Source organism: Populus alba, chromosome 8, assembly GCF_005239225.2.
Source record: "Populus alba chromosome 8, ASM523922v2, whole genome shotgun sequence".
Classification (NCBI taxonomy): domain Eukaryota; kingdom Viridiplantae; phylum Streptophyta; class Magnoliopsida; order Malpighiales; family Salicaceae; genus Populus; species Populus alba.
The window spans coordinates 7,041,799-7,068,217 of record NC_133291.1 but is presented as its reverse complement, the minus strand read 5'-3'; the positions used below and the strand labels follow the sequence as shown (position 1 = coordinate 7,068,217).

Below are 26,419 nucleotides of genomic sequence, written 5' to 3'. Positions count from 1 at the left end.
TGATATGTAGGTCCTACTTGCCAATTCAAGTTGTGTTTGTTTGTGCATTTTGACTATTTTTTATATTAAAAAATTATTTTTAATTTGAAATATTTTATTTTATTTTATTGTTTTGATATACTAATATTAAAAAAAAATCATTACAATTTTAAACGCACGCTATCAGTTTAAGCTTAAAGAAGACGCAAAATCAATTTAGAATCAGAAATTTAATCTATACGGGTTAAGATTTTGGAAGTATGTACCTAGAAAAAACGGAAGTAATGAAATAGATATTTACAAAAATTACCCTTATGGATTGGGGATGACTGCTAACGTGGGTATAGATATTTCCTTTTTCTTTGATTTCTTTTTCAAAATAAATTAGATTCCTTGCTTGTAAGTTGTGTTTGGTATAAGGAGGGAAATTTAAAGAATAAAATGTTAAAAAATAATTTAGTGATTAATTTAATGGTAACTATTATCCGTCCTTGATAATTTCTCACAGGGATAAATTTAACCTCCATTGACCACCTGTAAAACACAGTTACACAGCTGAAGTTATATAATCTCAAGAAAAAAGAAAAAGACAAAAAAAGAAGAAATTTCTATGAATATTGTCCGAACATGGGTGGTCCGCAGAGTCATGGGTAACTTGATGTTCGAAATAACAGTCCAAAGAAACTTGGTACATTTTGTTTGTTGCGAGGTTCGGAAAGGGCAGAGCTTTTTTATTTCAAATTATATTTTTTGTTTTTACATGCTATTATTAAAAGTAAATTTTAAAAATAAAAAATATATATATATAATTCTAATATATTTTCAATAAAATAATATTTTAAAAACCAATCTCAAAAAAGCCCTGCTGCGAAGGGATAAAAATATTTAGATACAATTTGAAAGCCAACTGATTTATTGTGTCACCCAAAATGAATGGTATGACTTCTTCGACAAGATGTGAATTAATAGTCTCAAAAAATGTTCATTTTTTCCTGGGTACATTTTGTTTTTGCGTTAAAACTATATTTGAAAGTATTTTTAAAATATATTTGGTTTAAAAAATATCAAGATGATGTTTTTTAGTATTTTTCAATGATTTTAGTATATTAATATAAAAAATAAAAATAAAAAACTGAAAAATATATATTTTAATGTGTTTTTAAAATAAAAAAACACTCCATATCATAATATAAAACACACACTTGTTTTTTTTTTAAAAAAATATTAATAAGAATTAAATATATTTCTCATAGATTAATTATTCATTTATTTATTTTTCATACAACCTCAAAAAAAATTATGAAGATGTAATTTTTTATTTTATTTTTGTTTGGAACTAGTTTTTAATTATGATAAGTTTTTGTTTAAAAAAACGTTCCGTTAGTAAAAAATGTTTTGTTAAAAAAATAAGAGTTTTGCTTTCAAAAACGTTTTTTTTTTCACTCCTTAATGTAGACCATTTATATTTTTTATAAAATTTATTTTTATTAAGAAAACGCCTGCATGAATAAAAAAAGATATTTCTGGTCAAGATAAAAAATATATATAAACAAGGAACGAGTACTTCAACTTTAAAAAATACATTTACTCTTTCAAGATTAAAATTTTCAAACTCTTGCAAACATTTATTTTAATTATCGTAAAAGCTTTGACCCTGCAGTATCGTGCATGCGTAAAATCTAAAATCTAGTTTAATTTCGGAATCCTCACCCTCTTCTGAATGGTTCAACAATAAACCCTCGTGTCATTTTTTAATGTTTTATCGCAGCTAGGAAGAGTCAAACCTCAGTCAATGCACATGAGCCGTGTAGATGCAATTTCTCAAATCAACAACCAAATTTAGATTATCAGACGACTTTGTCCTTGATAAATAGCTGCTTTTGCTTGTTTTAATCACTAATACGTGGGACCAGTCCCAGACATATTTTCATTTATTGAAAGTCGTGACTGGAATAAATCTCATTGTTTCGCTTTATTCCAAACAGTTACTGTGCAGCCCCAAATCAGGGGTGTTTGTCTCAGCGTTTCAGAATGTTCTTGTATGTGTGTGTATTTGTTTTAATTTGTTGATATTAGAAATAAATTTAAAAAATACATATATTATTTTAATATTTTTTAAACAAAAAAATATTTAATATGCAACCGTTTAGATTAATAACATTTGCGCTATAAATATCATGGAATAGCAATAAAAGAGAGCCACGTCTTCAATGAAGCTCCCTAATTATGTAAGAATGTGCTTCTTTTTCACAAGCTACCGTCAAGGAAATTACATGGACGCTATGCGAACTCATTCCCGCTGATTACGGAATAGATTGTTGGCCCACGGGTGTGAAGCACATTAGTGGTTTGCACCAAATATTTTAATTTTTTCGGGTTTTTAAATTGATAAACGTAAGAATAAATCTAGTTCACAGTTGAGACGAGATGGATTCAAATTACAGAGAAAAGGCCAACACTTTGTTTCTTTCCTATCAGTTTTGCTTTGAAGCAAAAAAAGTGAATATTTATTTTTACATTTTAAAAACGTTATAAAAAATTTAAAAAAATTAATTTTTTTATTTTAAATTAATATTTTTTTTATATTTTTAAATCATTTTGAAAGTCTGAAGGTGTTGATGAGTAACGAGGCACGTTAATCTTGCAATCCCGCTATCTTTACTCTTTCTTTGCTATCATTCTCGAGCCTGAACCTGTTTATTATTAATCCCCCCACATAGTTTCATGCTCATTTTAACATTCCTCTTGTTTGTGTGTGGTTTGTGTTGTCTAGAAACTCAACAATTAAAAAATATATTTTTAGTTTATAAACATAAACATATAAAAATATAGTAATTATTATAAAAATCTATAAATCTAGTAATCATACAAATAATATATTCAAAATTTTATTTGGTTTTAAATTAACGTTCTCGTATGCATACCAATAAATAAAATATTTAAATTTAAATTGAAAATAAAATGAGTACTTGCCAATTTAATCACTTTAAAATTAATCAGAATCTGTTGCTATTGATTATCAATAATTTATCATTTAGACTTTGTTGTTTTCGATTATCAATAATTTACCATTAACTTGGTGCAAAAAAAAAATTTATTCATAAACCTTTTAGAATTCTAACAACATCATCTTATTTAATTACATTCATGAACAAGGACAAACAAGCTCAAATAAATTATATTTAATATCTTTCTACAAAAACTGAATCTAAGCATTATAGTATATAGAAAGAATAAAAAAACAAGTCTAATAAAAACAAATAACAAGCGGAGAAAGAATTCAATAAATTTCATCATCCCTTTCCACTTATCCAAAATACTTGTTTATAGGACTTAGAAATCAAGATATTAATATTTAAAATTCATAAATATTCACAATTTATAAATATTTGTTAACTGCGATGGATGTTAATGAATTACTTATAATTCATTAATATTCATAAAAAAACTAATGAACATTGGTAATCCATGAATTCCTCATAGTTTATAAATATTCATGAATACACTTATTTTCATGATATAATTAATATATTGGTTCACATACTAAGATGTTTCAAGACTAAAAATAAATCATTAATTAAACAAAAATTTTGGTACTAAAAAAATATTTTTTATTAACCAAACTATAACTTAAAACCACGAGCCCACGACTCGTAACCTAGTTTGCAAAATTTATTTTGAGTTTAAAACTTTTGCAATCTTAAAATTCATCAAAACAATTTTTCATTCACATTTAATATTTAATGGTTAAATATTCATGTTAAATAAAAAATATTGGAAAATAATTATTTCTTTCATTGTAATATATATTTCATGAAATTCATTGTCGAAAAAAAAAACACTTCTATTTCCGGCTAGCAAGCAGCATGCCTAAGGTCATATCCGAAATGGTAATACAGAAAATAAACCTACATGTGAACCGACACTTCCCTCAAAAAAATGTCACGAGGTAAATATACGAGCAACATACGATACGATAATTCACCTCCCCTTGATGGATCTGGGGCCCCCTATTGCAGATCCGTCTTCCAGTACTTGACTTTTCGAAACCTTGTTGGCGACCCCTCCCAGTGCATACTTTTTCTCTACACCAATATTCTCTGACTGGCACGTGTTTTAAGGAGCGACTTCTCTACTGATCATTGGAATACTTTACTTATCCTGTACATCTGGTTCTAACTTTATCATAGCCTTCAAATGATGAGTCACTCAAACTGAGTTGCCCGTTTAGAAATTTGAAATCACTCCCTCCCCGAAAAAAAGAGACGTTATAACTTTCTTTTTTATTTTTTTAACCATTCAAATAATAACAACAGCAATAATAATAATAATAATTATTGTTTTTTTTTTTTTTATAAATAACATAAGCTTAATGCTATTGAAGTTGTCTGTCCATTTATTGCATTTGAACTACACACAGTCACACACCACCGATGAGAAAGAGACGACCTTTCACTCTCCCAGTCTCCCATTAATCTCTGCAAAATCATTCGTGACTTCTCTCCCTCACTGAAACCCTACACTCCCAGGAGATTTGCTTGCTTTTGAAGAAGGGAACAGAAGGGTCCAAGGACTTTTAGCTGATATACATCATCACTCCCTCGTTGCTTTCATGTAAAGTTTTTTTTTTTTTTTTTCAAGTTTCAAACTCTGGAGACCCTTTTAGATATAATTGGATTGGGTCAGGAATTTTTTTTTTAGATAATAAGTGAAAATGATCTCTGGGTTTTGTCTGGTTAATCTAAAGTCTTAATATTTATAGCATCTTTTGTTATAATTAGATTGAATTGGGAGATTATAGACTATGTGTAGAACATAACCAGTGAAAGTGTTTCGTGGGTTCTATTTATTTAGCTGAAAGTCCTAATCTTTGATATGATTGTATGTTTTTGCTGAGAAAAATGCAGCTCATTGAAATTTGAATCTAAGCTAGAACAGTGTACCATTTGCTTGAAATATCTGGGTCTTGGTTCAGAAACATAGGTTTATATAAATGGACTGTTATGGATAATTATAACCAAATATGAATTTCAGTTTTAAGATTTAGTAATTTTATTGCTATATGAATGAGCTTCCTTAATCTTAATTTTATTTCTCACTTGTTTAATGAGTTTTACTTTTTCCTATGATTTGAAGTGTCCATATGAAAGTGTAAATTATTCGTGGAAAGCATTGAGGAATGCAATTTAGTTGGGGATTAAACCTTGTTTCAATCTCATCAAATTGCAGGTGTAGCATTTTATTTTTTTCCACTTATAGATGCTGAAGAGGGATTGATCTTTTTGTATTAAGAAAATGGGAATTGAGAAAGAAGGTTCTAAAAGTGGAGGATACGTGGGTGGTTTTTTTCAGCTGTTTGACTGGACTGCAAAATCTAGGAAAAAGTTGTTTTCAAGCAAGTCAGATTTACCAGGTATAAGTTTCTCTTTCCTTACATCCTACATCTTCATGTATAGATTAGTCTCTTCTATGGTTGGTTATGGATTTGCCAATGACTCGGCTTCATCTGACTCTTTGTAGAGCGTTCAAAACAAGGAAAGAGAAGTGATGGGAGCTTGCCAATGACTCGGCTTCATCTGGTGGGCTGTGGACTTAAGGCCATTTGTTAATCTTTTGTTGTTTATCTTGTTATTCGATTTCTTGAGATGATGATGTATCTAATAGCTGTAATTACATTTGCAGATGGATGATGATGAGAATGGAGCAGGGTCGGGTATTAGAGGGGGAAGTGATTATAGCTGTGCTTCATCGGTAACTGATGATGATGGATATGGAGCCAGGGCCCCTGGGGTAGTAGCCAGGCTCATGGGATTGGACTCCATGCCAACATCTAATTTATCAGAGCCCAACTCTACACCTTTTTTTGACACTCAATCTCTTCGAGATGCTTCTCGTGGCAGTAGAAATTTTGATTACTACCAGGATCATCAAATCGCATACTCAGGAAATCTGCTTGATAAGGAGGATGGCCCTCCTAGGAACTCTGAGGAGTCTAAGCCTCACAAGGTCCTGAGCAGGCCTATTGAAAAGTTTAAAACTGAAATCCTGCCTCCTAAGTCAGCCAAATCGATTCCAATTACCCACCATAAACTTTTATCTCCAATCAAGAGTCCTGGTTTCATTCCGAACAAAACTGCTGCTCACATAATGGAAGCAGCTGCAAAAATTATTGAGCCTGGTCCCCAAGGAGCAGCCAAACCCAAAATGCCTGCTGTTGGGTCTTCTTCAGTACCACTGAAAGTTCGAGATCTTAAAGAAAAACTGGAGGTTGCTCAGAAAATGCCTCTGGCTGGGTCCTCTTCAGCAGCCTTGAGAACTCGAGAACCAAAAGAGAAAGTGGAAGTTTCTCATAAAACTTTGAGACTTGCAGAAACTTCTCGAAGACCAGTTGAGTCAAATGCTGCCAAGCATCTAAAGGGGCAGTCTTTGAACAAAAGCTGGAATGGATCAGATGATACATCTTGCAGGGCTTTTTCTGAGACTGATGAAGGTTCTTCTAGTTCAAAGACTAAGGGAAAGTCTATCTCACTTGCAATCCAAGCAAAGGTCAATGTTCAGAGAAGAGAAGGTTTGAATTCAAGTAGCAGTCAAGGATTTGGAGGCCAGAAAGAACTGAGAGAGGTTTCATCAAGCCAGTCCTTCAAGTGCCAACCTAATGTCCAAAAGAGTTTGCAAAAAAGATCTCCAATACAGAATACATCTGGTGTGCTTAGGCAGAATAACCAGAAACAAAATTGCATAATGGATAAAGACAAATTACCTTCAAAGCCCTTGGTTTCCAACCTGCAGGGTAAAAGAGTTCTGTCTGGGAATCCTCCTGTGAGGCACAAAACTTCTGGTAAGCCTTTTGGCTCCAAAAATGGATCCAGGAAGCTGGACTTGGATTTGAGAGAAGGCGAGAAGGGGAATTCTAGCTATAACACGGCGAATAATCCCAGGAAGAAGCGATCGATTGATGGAAATATGCATGCTGAGAAAAAACAGGTTGTTGATAACAAGCTGATTGACAGAAATCGGAAGGCTGTTGAACCTACTCCAGTTATTGACAGGAACTTTAGTTGGACAGAAGAAAGCAAAAGGAAAGGCATGGATGTTGTCTCGTTTACATTCACAGCCCCCTTGACACGGTCTATGCCTGGTTCAGAAACACCTACTCACGCTTTACAGAAAAATAGTGGTTCTTTTATGGATAATTGTAGCAAGAGATTGTTGCTTGACACAGATAGTATGAAGCTATCTTCAGTGGGATATAATGTGATAGGAGGGGATGCTTTGAGTTCTCTTTTGGAAGAAAAGTTAAGGGAATTGACTAGAGGTGTCGAGTCTTCTAGTTCTACATCCACTTTTAGTTCAGGCGGCGCTGCACCAAGGTTACATGATAACAAGGATCAAAGTGTCTCATGCATAGATAAATCAGATAGCTGCTATGATTCTCCCTCTTCCTTATTCTTCACTGATCCTGCAGCTCCCAGATTGAAACACATTTTTCAGGTGCACATTTCTGAATTTCCTATAAAAAGAAAGTCCAACATTACCAATTATGTGTGTGTGTGTAAAAGTAGCGTGTGCCAAGGGCCAGCTGGTTTACCTCAATCCTCCTTGTCTAGCATGTAACGTGTAAGACCCTGATAAGGTGTCGGATGTCTAGCTATCTTTACTAGGGCCAGCCTGGTGTTCATTTCATAGTACTGCTTATGTGCTTCGAATTTCACATATTTCTGTTTTCCTTTCTCATGCTATGTATTTCTCTTTTGCTGGCTTCTTATGTTTTCCATTTTCAGTCTGGAGAGGAGCTCAGTTCCAGATTCATGTTTATGGTTTATCATTCTGCATTTATTGAGTGTTTTTTAACTTATAAAAGACCAAAACTGTATTTCAGTAACTCACGGTGCATTATTAGGGGTCATGTAACCTTCTTATAGAAAGTTAACATAGGAGTCACTCATGCCGCGAAGTTAGCATTTTAGATTTTGTGGAGACCCCCTCTTCTCGTTATCAATCTGGTTGGTTGACGTAGTTTCAAAGGTTAATATTGCCAACTTTAGCACTATTGCATGTGCGGGTAGTTGATGCAACTGTTGCATATCAGGGAGTTGATGAGATGGACTGTAGCAGCAAATCAAATGATTCCAGACAGCTGCTTGATTGTAGACGTCCTAGTCCAGTCTCTGTTCTTGAACATTCTTTTTCAACTGAAAGTAGCAGCTCTTTGGACAGTATGGATAGTTGCAGCACAGAAGGTAAGGGCAGTGCATTTCTCAATCTTTAATTAAATGTACTTTTATTTTTTAGTAGTTTAGAATTTCACAAGGGTACCAGTTGATGCCAACAAGGCTAAAATGATTGCCATGTAATTTCAGGGAACAAGCATTGTTCATCCATTCAAACCCAGGAAGTTCTTAGTTTGAGCTCTACAAAGAGGGTTCATTTTGTAGATGCTGACATGGAGTTGTCAGATTCTGCTTCTTCAACATCAACTGGAACAGTGGCTAGAAAACATTCAAACATGTTAGCTGTGACAGGCCTTGTGAGATCAAAAAAGTGGGAAGTACAATATGTGGAGAAGATACTATGCAATATCGAATCGATGTTTCAGGACTTGGCATTAGGTCGGGCTTCTGAGATCATAAATCCTCATCTCTTCCATCAGCTGGAAAGGAAAAAAATTATGCTTGAAAGTGATGATGTTGATGCTAGGCTAGAGCGGAAAGTATTATTTGATTGTGCAAGCGAATGCTTGGATTTGAGATGCAGACGATATGTTGGTGGTGGATACAAAGCATGGGTGAAAGGGACAACAATGGTGAGAAGAAAGGAATGGCTAGCTGAAGATGTGTACAAGGAGATCTCAGAATGGAGCAGGATGGGGGATTGTATGGTGGATGAACTTGTAGACAAGGACATGAGCAGTCAGTATGGAAGGTGGCTGGACTTTGAAGTAGATGCATATGCACTTGGAGTGGAGTTTGAAAGCCAAATATTTAATTCATTGGTCAATGAAGTGGTTGCTGATATCTTGCGGTTTTGATGCCAATAGCAGGAGATAATATTCAGTGCATGGAGATTGGGGAAATTGTATGGTGGCTGTGCTTGTGGAGAACAAACACCCTAGTGGTTGTGCTTCGTTAGAATTGTACGAGGGAGATCCCCAAGTGTGTTTTTCTTGGGATGTTCATAAGATTCGTAATTATTTGCTTCATTTATTGGCTTGTGAATCGATGAGAGTGTTCATAACTTGTAGATCGAGGATTGGAGGAGCCAGCTTATGAATGTTCAGACTATAATACATAAAATGTGAACTCTGGTTCAACTGAGATCATCACTTGAGCTCCATTTTATAAAACCAATTCTCTTATTCCACTGATCAGTCTATGAGGTTTTTCTGCTGCAAAACAAGCGCATGAACTTTCCATAGTCTTCTAATTAAGCATCTAGTTTTGTATTTTATCAATGAAACGCTCGTTCTGTGGAGGTATAAACTATAAAGTTAGCGGGTACTCGCTAATCCTTGAGAAAACCCAAGAGATGTTGAAGCATTTATGGATAAGAAAAAACAAACCAGCTAACATGGCTTCATTGCAAACCACTGCATAGTGCATACCCTACTAAATACTCGTAAAAAAATCCACTGAATAAAATAAAATATAAAATTTGACATTTAGGGAACTCATTGCAATAGCTTTTTAGAGCATGGTGGACTAAATTGTTTTTGGAAAGAGATATGACGATCAAAAAAATAAAAAGGAAAAACCAGAAATATAGTCGTCTTAGTAACCAAATAATTCTTCATCTTTGATTCAAAAGATTTGTTATGGACTTGTACATGTAAAAGATAAAAATCCTTCACAATATACAAAGAGTAGTGGATGGGTAAATTAATCAATCACATTAATTATCATTAAATTAATTATAATGAAAATTAAAGCGTCCAAATGACATTAAAAAGATCAGCAGAATATCAATTTATAGTGATGTACCAGAGAACGCTCCCATAAGATATATTTTCTCCTATAATTTAATGCTATATTTGAAAGTCGAACTTATTGCTGTTCATCAAAGCAACGGTAGAATGCATAATACAAGGAATGATGACAAGTGTGAAACCATGAGGCCATGCAACTTGCAGCATGGCAGGTCATAAAACATTCCCCATGCCAATCTTCATGACACAGATGACCCAAATTCTCAGGGGACTGCCTCGCCATGGCCGTGATGTTAGTAACCAGCGTTTTGTACCTTGCAAACTCATAGATTATTAACCCACGCACTCTCAGGCTCCCTCAAATCAAGCACAAGCAAACATACAAGTTTCCTTCTCGAACCTACGTGGTACTCGATTGTTTAGAGATCGTGCACAATCATTTTTCTTATCAAATACTTTGAGAGCGAAGGTTAAAAACCCTTGGAACTTTTAATGCGTTGCTCCTTATGATAACTGAAAATGATATGCAATAAATGGTAGGATTTAATTCTTCAATGCCTATAGGGCAGGATGGAAAGGACAGTCGATTATTATCCCAGACCAATGCCTTCCATTTGGTGGGCTTCTAGCCGGACAGTGAACACACTCTAAAGGCGACCACACTAAAACGGTATTTTTTTTTTTGTTTGGTGAATTGGGATTATGCAAATGCCTTGCTTTTGCAAGAAATCGTGAAAGATTTCAAGCTTTCTTTCGCATTTCATCCTCTCTCTATATTAAAAATCTACAAGGGTCACAGTTTAACTGCTACAAGATTGTGTAAGACATTTGAATTTTTAAACTATTTATCAGTTGGACAACATGAACTACCACACGTGTCGGTCTAGTTGTTGCTTGACAAATCATGATGTGATAAAAGGTAAGTGGCGTAGAAAAGCTCATTCCAGGAGTCTGGAACACCGGGAAGACACCAGTGGCTGCAATCTTGGATAATCCCAGGAATTCTCTGGTGGACATTAGGTGTCCGGTAAACCGAAGGATGCCCATCTTTTCTGTACCCTGTCATTCTGGTAATGTTGAGGTAAAAAACTGGCGTCTTCATCTCTGATATAACAGATTCGAGAATCTTCATCATCAATGGATATGGTTTAAGTAGAGTGTCGTTTGTTACAGGCTGCCTCTCTTCATGACAATGCCCGCCTGAATCCCATTTCCCTTTCCTGGCATGCCACAAAAAGAAAATTCGATAAGCCTGATATGGAAAAATCAGAATTAGCAGTGTTACCATGTAAGATCACTTGATCAACTAATGTACAAGATTTGTGAAACCAAGGGGGGTAGCAGGAATAATTAGCAGTTGTATTTTCTTGTTTACCTGAAGTGAGAAGCTGAGTATCCACCGAAGAAGACCCTGGTATGGCTTCCGTTGATGTTAGAATCAACCCATTTTGCCCATGTCCATAAAGCTTTCTTATAAGCTTCATTTACTTCTAGCCTGTTATAGACTTTCCTGCCTTCTTGGAAGTAATTTTTGCTGGAATATAAAATGACAAGATATTAGCATATTAATTTTCAATGGTAAAGGTAATAAAATGTTGACTATGACGATGAATATAGAGGTTTAGGGTTAGGAATTTGCTTATAAATCATGCGAAATCTTGAAATTAATGTAGAGCTTACCCTTTGTATGTTTTCTGGTGCGTCCACCAGTGACCGGTGTTGAAGATGATTATATCAGCATCATGGTAATTGAAAGAAGGGGTTTGGATCATGTCAAGCCTGAGTCTTTCTCTTCGATTTCCACGCCTGTCTGAGCTTCGCCATTCTTGAACAAGGAATGGCGATTTTACAAAGTCTATCGAGCAATTATGATCCTGCATCATAGGAAGAGCACAGTCAGATGTTTGAACTCTGCAACTTTAAAACTTCTTTCGACTTTCTACAGCATTTTATAGAAGTCGAAAAACACAGTAGGAGGGATTTGTGGTTGGATGATTGTAAAACAGAGTAAAGAGTATTGGTGAGTATAAGCCCATGGTTTTGCAGTTGCAATATTGCAGGCTTTGCATCTTAAATTAACCCACCAGAACATGCAGATTTGGACATGGTTCCATTGAAGTGTGCTGACATTTCCAGTTATAATGAACACTTGGAGATACATTTGCTTACTAGGAGATTCTGTAATGAACTGATTACTGTGTGCTATTGAAAAACCCCATTATTCAGATGTGTTCCCTTAATCACTAACAAAAGAGATCGAGCATAGAGGAGGTCTCTGGCAATCAGAAATGGATGAATTAATTACAGGAGCCATTTTGAGCAATGCATGGAGAACCTAACAGGGCTGAAGGGACATGAATGATAGCAGTACAACCAACGGTAATTAACAGATAGAATTAACAAAACTAGATTTTCTTTAACTCACTACGAAGTTGAAAGAGTAGAACCCTCTAGTCTTGAACTCTCGCGGACCCTCAATTTCAAAGATTCTGCTCTTATTCTCCACTGATTCTCTCAATGCACATACCAAAGATTGCCACATATTCCTATTCAACGAGTCCCCCACAAACACCATTCTCTTCCCTCTCAACATTCGCAACATCTGTCTCCCATCAAACCTGCACAATCCAACAAACCCACAATAATAACGGAGAAAGAATCCTCACATACAAAAAAGCATAACTCATGTGAAAATTAAAAGAAACCAAGGGAATCTGTCTTCAGACCTTGGAATGTGGCATCCATGAGGTTTCCATCGATATCGAAGATAGTCCAGGTCAGGCCTTCCGTTATTGAAACAGTTGAAGGCATCATCTAAAAAAGGGCAAGACCCAGGTTGGTAAATAGGATCAGAATCATCAAGAACCCAATTTCCATTAAATATATCGCAAGAACTAAGGCCTGCAATAACATCATCAATTTCTTCTTCTTTTCTTGGATTCATGCGAGTTCGCTCCATTGCAGTAACAGAAGAGAGTGTGCAGTTATCGGTTGAGTCAGAGACTAAACATGTTCTTGAAGATGTGATTGAAGAGAATGGAGAAATATAGTTTGCTGCAAAAAGAATGCTAGAGGCAAGAGAAGATGCAGTTAAAAAAGACGGCAATTGGTTGGTTAGTGATGTAGAGGAGAAGAAGAATAACGAAAGAAGGAGAAGGGCAATGGCTGAACGGTGGGTTCTTGATCTTGGTAAAGGGAAAGATAGGGTTCTTGAGATGTTAATGGAAGTGGTGAAAAGGTTCTTGAAAGGTGCCATGGAAGTGTTAACGAGAAAGAGTTGAAGGGAGTCCCCGTCCGGTTTGTTTATATCATGGTTGATTTTAGTTGTTTCTGTGCATTTTTACCGATTGTGTGTAACAGAAAAAAGATTTGGCGGGAAGGGTAGTTTTTACTTTTTCTAAGGGGCTCGTTGGGGCTGCTCTTTATATCCAATTTTATGCTTTTTATGATTATATGAAAAGCTCATTCAAATAAAATTAATTTAAAAAGAAACTAAAATACAACTATAAACAACTGCAGTGTGGATTGTGCTCTATGATGTAATTGGAAGTGAATTTGAACAACTTATTTTAGAATCAACGGTTTACTTTTCTTTATAAGGAAAAATAACTAACAATTTTAAGGGAAAAAAAAAATCAAACCACTAATTTAGATGATGTTTTGCTTCTGTTTCTACTTTCATGTTTTAGTTTTAATTTAATATTTTTTTAGTTTTTTTAATAATATTAATATTAAAAAAAAAAATATATAAAAAATTATTTTAATATATTGTTAAATAAAAAACTAATATGATTGAAAAAAATCACCACTAAAATTCCAAACACACTAAGATAGTGTTTATTTTTGTAGTAAAACATGCTCTTTTCAAAAAAAAATTATTTTTTTTTTTGAGTTATTATTTTTAATATGTTTTTCATTTTATTGTTAATATTCAAAATAAATTTTAAAAAATAAAAAAAAATTATTTTAATATATTTTTAAATAAAAAAAATTAAAAATTAACACTGCCACAATAAAAAAAACACTATCTTAAATAAAATCATAACGGTCCGGGTATTTCTAATATGATTTAGAATCTCTAATTTTGAGGATCAACATGGGAGATTTTTATCTTTCTAGGCATCGGTTATCTCAATTGTTAATGCATACAGAACAGTCAATGCTGCGGGTATCTATCACAGAGCTGAATGCGAAGAAGCAAAATCCTGTTACTTATCACATCTGACTGCACGTTTTACTGTCTTTCTTATTTATATGTATCAGGACAAAAGGTGGGCGTTAACTTCAACAGCTCTTTATTACATAAAGCTAGCGAAAATAACGATCCTGTCTCCTGGATCTCTTAGACCATCTCAACTGAAAGCAATAAATCTCCAATCACAGATAGCAGACGCCACCATCACAGATATCAAAGCAATAAAGCATGCCCGCCGAACATGAAGCCAACTCCGAGCAGAATCTGGTTTGCAGTCTTGAATGCATTGTTTTCTTCAAGTTGAAGGTGCTCGGACACGTCAAAATTACCTTGGGGTGACACCAATATCAGATTATGACCCTGTGGAGGAAACCAGAGAAAGATAACACAACTTCATAAACCAGTAAAATACCTCTCTCGGGACCGTAGCCACATCCGGCCTTGATTGTGTCTCTGACATCCTCTATGGTGGCTTTATTATAGAAAACAAAATGTTTCATGATGTTTTCAATGCAGCTGAGCACCAAATGTGTCTCCACAAGGCATGGTCCACTGCAGTAGGAATTAGCGTCTTCAGGAGGCACGTTAAGCTTACCTGTCTCCGTCAATCTATAGGCTACTTCGCAGCTACTGTATACCTGAGACATGGAAGAAATCATCAAAAGGCCAAAGCAATTCGTAAGATACTGTTTTTTTTTGCGCTAACGGGGAAACGAGCGAAGGCCACACTAGAGGCAGCTCCCAGAAACGAAGCACTTAACGCGTCAGTAGAGGAAAGTAAAGAAAACTATAAACTTAATAGGCAATATCGAATCAGATCGACAAACAACCGGCTCAACTGCATGCACCCTACCATGAAGTGGATAAAACCAAGATCCAACTTACATAATTATCGCTGAAACAAAGCAACGCTTTGGCAACAATTTCAGTGGGATCCGCATCTACGATGCCTGTGCCTGTTTGAGGCACACCACCAGTAGTTCCAGTGCCTGTTTGAGGCACCCCACCAGTAGTGCCAGTGCCTGTTTGAGGCACACCACCTATAATTCCTGTGCCTGTTTGAGGCACATATTCACCTTCATCTGCCTTCCCTGTGAAGGATCAGCAAATTGAAGTTAATGCTCCTGAATTAAAATCACTAATTTCTCAGGACTATCTGTTTGTTATCTGTTAGATACCTAGGTTGCAGCAGAATATAAAGACCCCAACAAGAACTGCAGATAAAACCCAGAGTCTAAATGTGATTGCATATTGTGCCATGATTGAAGATGGTAGACAACACAGCTTATAGAAGAAAAGGGGACGGGATGGGGCTAATTATATACCAAAGGAGTGCCATTAACCTAGAACATGTCGTGGTTAGTTGTTTGCTGCTGGTGCAATTCAATTCCTACTTTGACTAATGTAGCCTAATATAATACTATGACACACTCCCAGTTAATTTTTTTTTATTTCTAAATTTGAGATTATATGATCCGTGTAACTTTCTAGGGTTATTTGAAAGTGTAATTATGTTATTATTTTTTTAAAGTGTTTTTTATGACGAAATTTATTAAAATAATTTTTTTTATATTTTAAAAATTATTTTTGAGACCAGTGCAACAAAACGATTGAAAACATTAAAAAAATTTAATTTTTAAAAAAAAATTGATTTTTTTAGACTTGCATTTCCAAATATGAGTTAGCTCGCATTTCCAAATACTCTTTCATCTTTTGCCAATGACCCACAAACCGAATGATCTAAATTAATCTTTAAGAATTCATGCAAGAAACTTGGGGAACATTTCATAAGCTGGAGAATCTTCATGACAAGTAATGATATATAGAAATGGTAGTGATAATAATAGTGTAGGTTGGTGAATTTATTTGAAATAAAGTGTCAGCAAGTGGTTTGGCCTCTATTTTGGGCATAAATCTGGCTGAACGGATCAGAGGACTAAAGGAGAAGAGAGCAGTTGGGGTGCAAGTCACCTAACTTCAACTTGCCTAGAGTTTCTCTGATTCAAACCTAAAAATACTTTCTGGTTAGATACTTCCACGACAAGTCAAGGTTACTTCTCAACTTCACTAACGAGGAGATTCAGCATAGTTACTTCATGTCTTCATCGCCTGTTGGCTCGAGGAATGCATAGCCTGAGCATAAGCATGCTATTAATTTAGGACAGGTGGCTTGTTAAAGCAAGGTCTTCGAGAATTCAGATAATCCCAATTGAATCATTTGGAACCCTGGCTTAAACGTTTCAGCTTTACTTCTAGGTAACGAATTGTTAAATTAATGTTCAGAAACCACGCGAACCAAGTTATGCCTGCGCTAACTTCGAAAATGTGCCGGCCAAAAGAGAAAATACATACATCATGGAAAAGGTAGCGGTACATTTTTGTTTTCTCCTCGGGATCCTAAAGGTAAAACTCGTAAATCATGATACATTAAACTATCATGGTTATGAAACTCGAACTATTTGTTAATTGAAGTTTTATTTTTAGTTGTTTCTAATATTAATCTGATCAAATTTTGATAACTTGACAAATAAATTCATAATTTAATTGACTCAACTAAACCCGGGGGATAAGTAAACTTTAAAAATTTTGTTTTTTAATATTTATCTAAAAAAATACTATTTTGATATTAATCATGATTAATTCAACAATATGTAGATTAATTTGACAATTCAATAACTTGAACCTAGACTAGGTGAAGCCCCAAAGTCGAAATATGACAAGAATAAAAGTTGTTACAAATTAGGAGTTTGTTTATTTTATGAAAAATATTTTTCTTATGAAAATACCTTTTATTTTCCTTTTTTTTTTGGTTAGATTATAACTTCCTATTTCATTAAGATTTTACTAATTAAAATATTTTACTTGTATTTAAACAACCCTATAAGCTATTTTTCAATGAAGAATCTAAACAATAAATAACTTTCAAAATATAATAGATTTTTCTATATAATTTTTTTTACAATTAAAGGCTATAATCTTAGACTTAAAAATTTTAGTTTCTATCTCTATAATTTAGGAACTGTAATTATTAGAACTCGAGAAACTCTAATACTATAAACTTTGTCATACAAATGATAAAATTAATATGTTTTTAGTATATTTAAATTATTTTAACTAGCTAATATAAAAAATATTTTTTAAAAAATAAAAAATATATTATTTTAATATATTTTTATAATGATAAAAAATAACAGTTGTTAAATGTTGTTGTGATGGCAAGGTGCTGTAGTTATGAAGAAATTATAAAAAAATAATAGGTATATTGATAATAAAATGATGATCATTTAATGGTGGTTTTGATGGTTATAGAAGGTTATGATAAAATAGTTATATATTATTATTATTATTATTATTATAATATGGATATCCGGAAAACATCTTGAGGGTTAATAATGCCAAGAAAAAAAATTATTTTTCTCAGGTTAGAATTTTTTCATCTAAATTAACAATTCAAGGGTTTATTGAAAAAGAAATTTATTGATTTATTTTTTAATATTTCATTCGCACCAAAAAATAGAGAATAACATTTTTATTTCTCTGAAAAATATAAAACAAACAGATTCTAGATTTCTCTCAAGGTAACAAGGCAAAAAAAACATAGCAGTGTATCCTGTGTAGCTGTCGAGGCAGACGTTGAATGAGGCTCTGCTTCACTTTGCAGTAAAGAGATTCCCCACAACATATGGTAAGCTTGATGACCAGCGATGCCGTCCGGCTCCATGCACGACACAAACGGAATGCAAGAAAGTTGAGCGGTACAAATTGCCAAGCCCAAAAGTTATTTCTACAGAAGATAGAAATCCACCAGCTCAACATGGCGTCTTACACCGGAATCAACGTGATTTTTCTGCCAGAAAATATGAAACAATCTGATGGGAGCAGAATGGAGATCTTCTATACAATTCTTCAATATACATGATTCCAAATGCCACAACCAAAAACCAGCCGGCTGCTTTATGGCTGACTCTTAACTTAAGCAAATCAGCCCTAACTTATGAACCAAGAGCAGCAGAATCCTATACTGCAGGAATGGATTTTAGCGAAATTCCTCTCTCAGAACATATTTTTGCTATATTTTGAAGCTCTTCAAAATCGCCTTGCTTAACCAGATTTTCTGAAATCAAATTGCATGTGAAGGAATCAGGAACACAGCCATTCACTTCCATTGAAAAAAACATCTTCTTAGCTTCATCACATCTCCCTGATTCAAACAATGCCTTAACAAGAGCACCATAAGTATAGTTGTCGGGAATCAAGCCCAAGGTAGACATGGAAACAAACATCTTCTCTGCTTTCTCAACTTTTCCCATCCTACAAAAACTTTGAATGAGAGCATTGAAGGAGAAAATATCAGGGCTTATTCCATCCTTTCGCATGTCTTTTAAGAGTTTCATTGATCTACCAACATCTCCTATAAGACACAGAGAACGAATCAATATATTGTACGTGACAGCATTAGGAGAGACACCCCATTCCACCATTTCACTGAAACAACCTAAAGCATCATCAAACTGTTGTGCTCGACAAAGACCGTCAATTATTGAACTAAAAGTGAAAATATCTGGCTTCAATCCAAGTTCTAAAAGCATCTGCAACAGTTCACGTGCTTTATGCACCTCTCCATCTTTGCAGTGGCCACTAATAAGGGTATTGAAAGTAACAAGGTTGGGAGAAACACCTCTATCTTGCATCATTTTGAAAACCACTACTGCCTTGTTCATCACATTGGCTTTGCAGAAGCAATCAATTACCATGTTATGTGAAAAGACATCAGACACAAGTCTGTCCTTGACCATTTGATTCAAATACCGATCTACCTCCATACCTCTTCCTGCCTTATACAAAGTTTCAATTAATGCAAGATAAAAGCTAAACCCCAACTTCGCACCCCGCGCAATAAATTTATCCAATATCTCACATGTCTCATTGACATCCAAACCCTTTAACAAACCAGTCATTGTGATGTTAAATGTCGAACTGTCAGGCAAATAACCTCTCCCCCCAAGTTTCCTCAATAATGCACCTGCCTCTCTTGGCATACACTTCTCTGACAGGCAACAGAGTAAAGTATCACAAGCCAATCTCCCCAAAACAGGCTCCTTTTCAATAAAATCTATCACTAGTTCAAACGCCTCACGTGGAGCCACACATCGAAACACCCCATGAACCAATGATCTGATAGTGGCTTCATTAGGATTGACATTTCGAAGCTTCATTGTTTCAAAAACCCTGAATGCTTCATCAACCCTCTTTGCATTGCAAAACCCATATATTAAGTTAGTGTATGTATAAACATTAGCTGAATATCCAAAACCTTCCATCTGCTTAACCAACCGAAGTGCCTCATCCACCACACCAATTTTACAAACTCCATGAATAAGCATGTTATAAGTAAACCTGTCAGGTTTACAATTATCCGCTGACATCTGTTGAAACTTCAAATAGGCAAGGTCAAGAGAGTTTGATTTCACCAATGCATCAATAACAGCATTATACAACCTTGTACTAGGAGTAATACCCAAAAAAGATATTTGTCCAAATATTTCTTCACAATACTTTGCCAATCCTAACCTTCCCCAACTACCAATCAAAACGCAAAGCAAATCTTCGTCAACTCGAAAACCTGAGTTTCTAATATCTTTAAGCAAATCAACAGACAATACAACAGGACCTTTTCGATAAAACGCATTAGCTAAAACACCCTTAACAGCCTGATTCCTAATAAATAACGGGTCAACATTCGAAACCCAGATATAAAATCTCAAAGGGTATATTGGGTTTTCTTGATTTTGCAAAACACTAACTACAAACTGAGGATTCAAATTAATCCTCTTTGCCTTAAACTCGTGGTTTAGCAGTAAATACCAGTCATTTCTTGACAGAATCCTAGAAATATAATGACGATCAATTGACCTGGTATTTCTGTTATGTGAAACATGACCTTTTGGGACTGATACTAAGTTGGGTTTTGTAAGTTGAGAGTTTAGTGAAGAAAGACTATTATTACCTGTTAAAGAAGCTTCAGTGTGGTTGGTTTGCCTTTGAAATCGATCAGTTTTGGACTTTGAGGGGTTCTTTTGTGTGGTTAGTTTTGGCTGATTGGATGATTTTTGAGATTTAGAGAGGGTATTGAGTGCAGGTGATGATGCCCTAGAAGCTAAAGAAAGCCCTCTCATGTCCTTTCTGCTGAAGCTGGAACCCAATGGAGTTTTGCTTATACGAATTTCATAGCCAGAGTGAAAGTGACTCGTCGTTTCATCTTTCGATTATACATAACGACGACTAGACGGTTTTCATAAACGACTGGGTGTTCTCTCTAATGAATGAGTGACATGTCGGCAACAAGCCTATCATTGTGTTATGGAAAGTGAAACGTGACCATGTGTTAATTTTAATTTACCATCTCTAGATTTGGTGCGAGACTGCGAGTCCATTTTTATTTTTGAGGTTTTGATTGCATTAATGTCCGTTTAGATATTTCAGAAATATCAGAAAACATTACCCAAAGTAAAAGGATAGAATATTTCCAATTTCTAAACTTTTGAAAGTTGATCAAATACGAACATACTAAATACGTGATAAGAAAGCAGAATTATCATGTAATTATTTTTATTTTTATTTTATTAACATGAATGTCCGGGTTAATTTGTACATATCTCGATTAATTTCGCAGATCCTGAAATTAACAATAATATAAATCTGCAATGGCTCTGAGGTTTTTTGGATTCGAACTGATAATTTTATGAGCAAATCTAAAATCTTATCAGTTGGGCTATACTCCTTAAGGTTGTAATCATTTAAAATTTGAAACATATATATAATTATTATAATTTTAAATGAAATAGCTAGCTTGTTGAGAAAATAAATAATATGGATTATTCCAAAAAAAATTAAAAATAGAGATCTCTATTGATGAAGCAATGTGCTCTTTACTTATTCGGGGGAGCTGTCATGTATTAAAATAATGCTTGGTGTTAATTTTTTTTTATATCAAAATCTAAATAATCAATATATATATATATATATATCTAAAATAGAAAACAATTTCAAAAATATTATTTGCCCGCAAAAACAAATATTATTTAAAAATATTTTTTGTTTGAAAATTTATTAAAATATATTTTTTAATTTATTTTTAATATATAAATGTCAAAACAGTCTAAAATTACTAAAAAAAATAATTTCAAATAAACAATTTTCAAAACACAAAAAACAACCATGTTATAAAAAAATAAAAAAACACAAATTCATCAAGGCACCTTATTATACATTCTTGCAACCGCGATCATGGTTAGAAGGACGGAAGGGTGATTACGCCGAGTCAGAGAATTCCCATCCTAGTGAATAATTTATTAATCTTTTCAAATTATAAAGCACGCGAGGACTGCAAATATTTAATTTCTCTCTCATAACTAAACTCCTTTATTAAAAATAGTCGAGATCATCACCATTCAAAGGCCGATTGCAATGTGTACAATCTTCATGGATATAGATAAGATTGGAAAAACACTAAATCTCTTCCTGATCCGAGCATTCAATCAATCCAAGTCTGCCTGCAATAACAACAAGACAAGATCACAGAAAGCCAGTGAATTATGGTAAAAGCATCAAAACTTAACCTGATAAGAACATGTTACGCGATCCATGTCAAGACTCACGTTGCTACCAGAGGTACAAGCTGGTCTCCTAGGCGGGAGTGTATGGTGAGGTGTTCTCTGCAGTTTGTCAAGGAGAGCACAATCATCTAAGCATAATTCTCTGTTTAAAACAAGTTTTAATGGATCTTGCGCTCCAAGATAATCATTCCACTTTTTTCTCTTTTTTTTTTTTTGGGTGCTGGAGGAAGGAGAAGGGGCTAAGATTATCTCTGGCTCGTTACAGGGGGGGAAAGAGACGAAAAATAAAAACAGAAGGGTGTAAATTATTACTACCTGTAGTTTTGGTCGCAAAGTTTCTATTGCCACTGTTGACGTTTGATTCACTCCGGCTCCTTGCTGTCGGAGGAAGGGAGAAAATACAAAGACAAAGAGGTGAGATGTATAGAGTTTCAGGCACAGACAGGTCAGTAAAAAATCAATAAGTATTATTTTATTTTATTTTATATTTCGCGATTAAAATTCTCTCCTCTGCTCTGCACCCAGTAAATGAGGTAATTATTTATATACACAGTGCTTGCACTTTATCAAGAATTCCGTTCGATTTCTTGTAGTTTAACTTTTTTATTTTAAATCTTGACTTTTAAGAATAGATCAATGGAGTATGTTTATCTGAAATTCAAAACTCCAAGGCTTAAATTAGTTTTTTAAGAATAGATTTAATAGGATTGTGATTAAATTTGTTTTTTAAAATACATTAAAATAATATTTTTTAAAAAAGATATATTTAAAGCAAAATAAACTTAAAAATTCCCAAAAACAAAAACAAAACCTAGATTATGAGTGCAAAAACAGGTTATTAAAGGCAAAAGATGGGGACCGTTGATTGTAATTAAAGCAACTGTCAAACAGAAAATAGTACTGACGGGACAAGACATGAAAATTTGTGATTTTTTCTACGGTAATGAAAAGAGTACCTTGCATAATGCCCAGTCTGCTGAATCAAAGAAAGCACGCTCATGGTCCTGCGGGCATTATTAAAGGGTCGTTCTCATCTATCATGTTTATATATATATATATATATATATATATATATATATATATATATATATAGAGTACAGATTCACTTGATAAATTATGTTACTTAGCTTACCTTTGAAATCAAGGGCTTCTTCTTGGGTGCAAGCCCTCCATATTTCTTGGTCATGGATGCTACCTGTAATGAAAAAACTAATGATCACCTTTGGATGTGGCAAGTTTGAAAAAAATCTTCAACAATCTTTTTTCCAAGAAAAGAAATATATGTTGTAAATTGACTATAAACATCAACAAAGCATTGAAGGGAATGTTTGGTAGCATAATAAAATCACTCAATTTTCCGTCATCTCATACACGCTGGGCCTCCGTTAGTGGGGCGGAGCACTAGGGCCGTGCACTTACACATGGACAGGCTCTTCCGTGCCTAGCTACCTATACGAGTCATCTTTCTAGCGAATGACACACAAGCAGCAGTCACAACTTGTGTGTACCTTAATTCTTGCAATGTGAAAGACAGATGGAATTGAAACAGTTTCTCTTGCTACTAGACTTTAATAATATTTTTTAAAAAAATTATTTTGATATCAAATGGATTTTAAAAAACAAAAAAATTAAATTAAATTTAAAAATTACGGTCAACAAACACCACCCACTTCATTTTACACCCAAAAAACAAAACGTTGACCCCCCGAGTTAGCACTCAAAAGCTTAGTTAGGTACAGCGGACCAGATCTCGCAGTCTAAATGATCGTTTACTTTGACCACATCAACGGATTAGGAAGGCAAACAAAATTAAGAAACCAATTCTTTTTCGCAACGTTTCCATATATTTGACCCAAAAACTCGATTTACCATTTAAATCAATATCTCAAGCGTGCCTATGCAGTAAGAAAAAAATTACAGGCAGCGGGAGGTGGCTACTTGAACCCTTTCACATTTACGAGTGCACGCGCGGTCAACAAAACTGAAATTCGACAGCTCTATTGGGTAAAGTCTTATGGGATACTGTGTGGTACGTAATTTGTACATTGGCGACACCTCAAAGAATGTCAGTGATGTCAGCATTTTAGATGTCGGGACCGCAGATATTTCAATGGCTGTGATGAGGAAGGATCACATGCTACTAATTTTACACCAATAAAAATCTTGTGTAAAGAGATTTATTTGGGCCCAGCCCTAAAAATACCACCTATGCTTAGTCCCTTGTTTTAGATAAATTAAGTAAAAAAAAAACAATTATGGTAACACCGTCAAATTAAATCACTGCATAATCTACCACCAAATCTAAATAATTAATGACTAGAGATATTCAAGTAAAGTTGACAACTGTCATTCCCATTGATCATCGACGACACTTTCATCTAGCTTTTATATATCATATCCATGCTAATAAATAAATAAACAACAACTATTTTTATGCTATATATATTTATTTATTTATTAGAAGGGATAACTTCAAAACGAAAACTTTTTGAAGGGAAAAAAAAAATATGATGCCGCTCGAGTACTTGCCTGGGCCTAAACTACAAACTAGCTAGTCGATATTGAATTCGAAGAGGCAGCTCTGTCGCCTTGAACGAGCTCGATTGGGGAGTACGTGAGGTCCCATAACGCTCAGCACCATAACATTTTATGGTCACCTCGCGTGATGCGTGCTTCAAACACTTTACTATTTTAGTCGTTATTTAATGTCTATGTTAGTAATAATATATCGTCTTATTCTGCTAATAAAAAAATATCTTATTTTGATTTCCTAATTAAGAAAATGTCATTGGCCAATCGGGTTTTGAACGTACCTTGATCTCTTGAGAACCATAGAAGTCTTCGTTTCTGTTGCAATCTGCCATCTCTTCTCTCCTGCTATCAATGAATCAAACACAAAAACTTGTAAAGACAAAAAACAGCTCTTAGAATTGGCGAGTGGGATTAAAGATCAAAGAGATTGGATGCCACCACTCCTTAGCAGCCCAAGTAACGCCGGCAAAAAAATGGCCGCGAAGGAGCCCTTATACACAAGGGCCACGGTGCTCGCAGCCCGCGGTGAGAAAAGAAGGTGCGTGCATGTGTTATGTGCCAGTGCAAGAGAGAGAGAGAGAGATATAGGAGAGGGATCTTTCCATTACCTTGCTGCAGAGAAAGGAAGATATGCAAGAGTGAAAGGACAGAGACGTTAAGGAAAGAAGGGCCAATGGAGAGAGAGAATGGGATTGTTCTTGAGAGTGAAAAGGTGAGATAAGAATATACTATATGGGTAAAGGGAGATATATATATATATAAGAAAAATTAAAAATTAAAAACAAGATGGAAAAAGTAGAAGAGAAAAGGCGTCTATAGATATATACAAGGAAATATTAGAAGCAAACTTGGAAACAAAAGGCTAACTTAACAAGACTCCAGTATGATAAGGAAGAGGAGTGGCGGTGGGTGGAAATGAGGTTTAATGGTGGACAACTGCTTGTATTTATTATGTATCTTGTATGTAACTTGCATGTTTGAAAAAAAAAAATATATATATATATATATATATATATATATATATATATATATGCACGTGTTTGCGCGCGCGTGTGTAAATATAATATTATAATATAAGTTTTTATTTAATTATTTTTTGTCAGCAATTAAATATCAAAGGAATTAGACTATGGTTTGCGCAGTTAGGAAATCAACATCAATAGAGGTCGGTCCATGGCAAACCCAGCTCCTAACGATCTCACGCTACAACACATCCTCGGTTACCGACACTTTCACGTTTTGTACTGATTTATTTATTTAGCGATTTTCTTGATTTGAGAATATTGTATTAATTTCGTTATTTATTTCACCATAGGTAAGAAATCCCTCCACTGGCTTAATCTCTTATTAAGATTAACTTAAAAAACGAAAGATACTTTCATAGAGAAATATAAATATCTTGTCACTTTTATACCCTCCTCATTAATTAAATGCTAGCATTTGTTGTCATGGATTAAAATCAAACCAATCTCTCTGTTTGTCAACATAACATACAATATATTTAATGTTACAAACTCTTAAAGAATTAGCAACCTCTTGTATTAAATTAAAACTGAGAAAATATGTGGAGAAACAATGGCAGCCTCTTTATTTCTTCAGCTTTTCTTTTTTAAAAAAAAAAACTTCTCGAGGTGTTAAAACGTCAGCAGCGTTTGCAAATCCAACTTGCAGTGCAGAAGAATCTAATTAGCTGCAATTCTTGCAAGTAGCCACAGAATCATGTTTGACCATAATACTCTTAAAGCGTTTTAGAGATGTAAGAAGCTGCAACATCAAAATCACAGTAAAACGACAGGGAGGACGGAGGGATCGATCTCAAGCAGCTAAGATGGTCATTTCTTGTGTGCAGTCCCTGTCATGATATAACTTCAAATACTTCATGATTGCATGTGAAATCTTCAGTCCATCTTAGCAAGAACAGAAAAATAAAAACCAGAGGTAAACTACATTTGTTTGTTCCTTTGGATTCATCAATGTTCCGTTTTTCCAACGTTGTCTCTTTATATAGTTTCCAAAAACTTTTCAATTTTTTTTTTTTATATAAAGTGATTAACATATATCTCCTTTCTTTTTCTCTTTTTTCCCGTCATAAATTCACATATATCTTGTAATATCTCTCGAAAACAGCTATAAATCTTAGAAATTCAAAAGCATAAATCCAAGACTAGGATCCTT

The 26,419-nt window shown here is 34.3% G+C and overlaps 5 protein-coding genes across 11 annotated transcripts; 1 reads left to right on the top strand and 4 right to left on the bottom strand.

The window, feature by feature from the left end:
* Window positions 1-4,376: 4,376 nt before the first annotated feature.
* LOC118062490 (uncharacterized) lies at window positions 4,377-9,343 on the top strand. The gene is made up of 6 exons (XM_035076266.2): window positions 4,377-4,593; window positions 5,209-5,392; window positions 5,500-5,558; window positions 5,662-7,470; window positions 8,069-8,219; window positions 8,340-9,343. The coding sequence occupies exons 2-6, from the start codon at window positions 5,275-5,277 to the stop codon at window positions 9,005-9,007; spliced, it is 2,805 nt and encodes a 934-aa protein (XP_034932157.1). The 5' UTR covers window positions 4,377-4,593; window positions 5,209-5,274; the 3' UTR covers window positions 9,008-9,343.
* Window positions 9,344-10,527: 1,184 nt separating this feature from the next.
* On the bottom strand, window positions 10,528-13,461 carry LOC118062498 (protein trichome birefringence-like 4). Of its 2 annotated transcripts, none has more exons than XM_035076273.1 (5): window positions 12,628-13,461; window positions 12,327-12,519; window positions 11,582-11,775; window positions 11,277-11,435; window positions 10,528-11,121 (listed from the first exon to the last, which is right to left on the bottom strand). In XM_035076273.1, exons 1-5 carry the CDS (start codon window positions 13,155-13,157, stop codon window positions 10,785-10,787), a joined length of 1,413 nt encoding a protein of 470 aa, XP_034932164.1. In that variant the 5' UTR covers window positions 13,158-13,461; the 3' UTR covers window positions 10,528-10,784. The 2 variants fall into 2 exon arrangements, with proteins under 2 accessions (XP_034932164.1, XP_034932165.1); XM_035076274.2 differs by having other exon boundaries at window positions 10,946-11,153.
* A 448-nt stretch (window positions 13,462-13,909) lies between these two features.
* Window positions 13,910-15,419, bottom strand: LOC118062489 (uncharacterized). Its single transcript, XM_035076264.2, has 4 exons — window positions 15,275-15,419; window positions 14,982-15,187; window positions 14,509-14,734; window positions 13,910-14,425 (listed from the first exon to the last, which is right to left on the bottom strand). Exons 1-4 carry the CDS (start codon window positions 15,354-15,356, stop codon window positions 14,310-14,312), a joined length of 630 nt encoding a protein of 209 aa, XP_034932155.1. The 5' UTR covers window positions 15,357-15,419; the 3' UTR covers window positions 13,910-14,309.
* A 2,653-nt stretch (window positions 15,420-18,072) lies between these two features.
* On the bottom strand, window positions 18,073-20,371 carry LOC118062494 (uncharacterized). Its single transcript, XM_035076268.2, has one exon. It carries the CDS (start codon window positions 20,270-20,272, stop codon window positions 18,113-18,115), a length of 2,160 nt encoding a protein of 719 aa, XP_034932159.1. The 5' UTR covers window positions 20,273-20,371; the 3' UTR covers window positions 18,073-18,112.
* Window positions 20,372-21,481: 1,110 nt separating this feature from the next.
* On the bottom strand, window positions 21,482-25,179 carry LOC118062548 (uncharacterized). Of its 6 annotated transcripts, none has more exons than XM_073410810.1 (7): window positions 24,853-25,163; window positions 24,526-24,613; window positions 22,845-22,907; window positions 22,669-22,716; window positions 22,028-22,090; window positions 21,716-21,811; window positions 21,482-21,649 (listed from the first exon to the last, which is right to left on the bottom strand). In XM_073410810.1, the coding sequence occupies exons 2-7, from the start codon at window positions 24,574-24,576 to the stop codon at window positions 21,635-21,637; spliced, it is 336 nt and encodes a 111-aa protein (XP_073266911.1). In that variant the 5' UTR covers window positions 24,577-24,613; window positions 24,853-25,163; the 3' UTR covers window positions 21,482-21,634. The 6 variants fall into 6 exon arrangements, with proteins under 6 accessions (XP_073266911.1, XP_034932246.1, XP_034932245.1 ...); XM_035076355.2 differs by having other exon boundaries at window positions 24,526-24,589; window positions 24,853-25,162; XM_035076354.2 differs by having other exon boundaries at window positions 24,526-24,586; window positions 24,853-25,160.
* Between the last annotated feature and the right edge of the window lie 1,240 nt (window positions 25,180-26,419).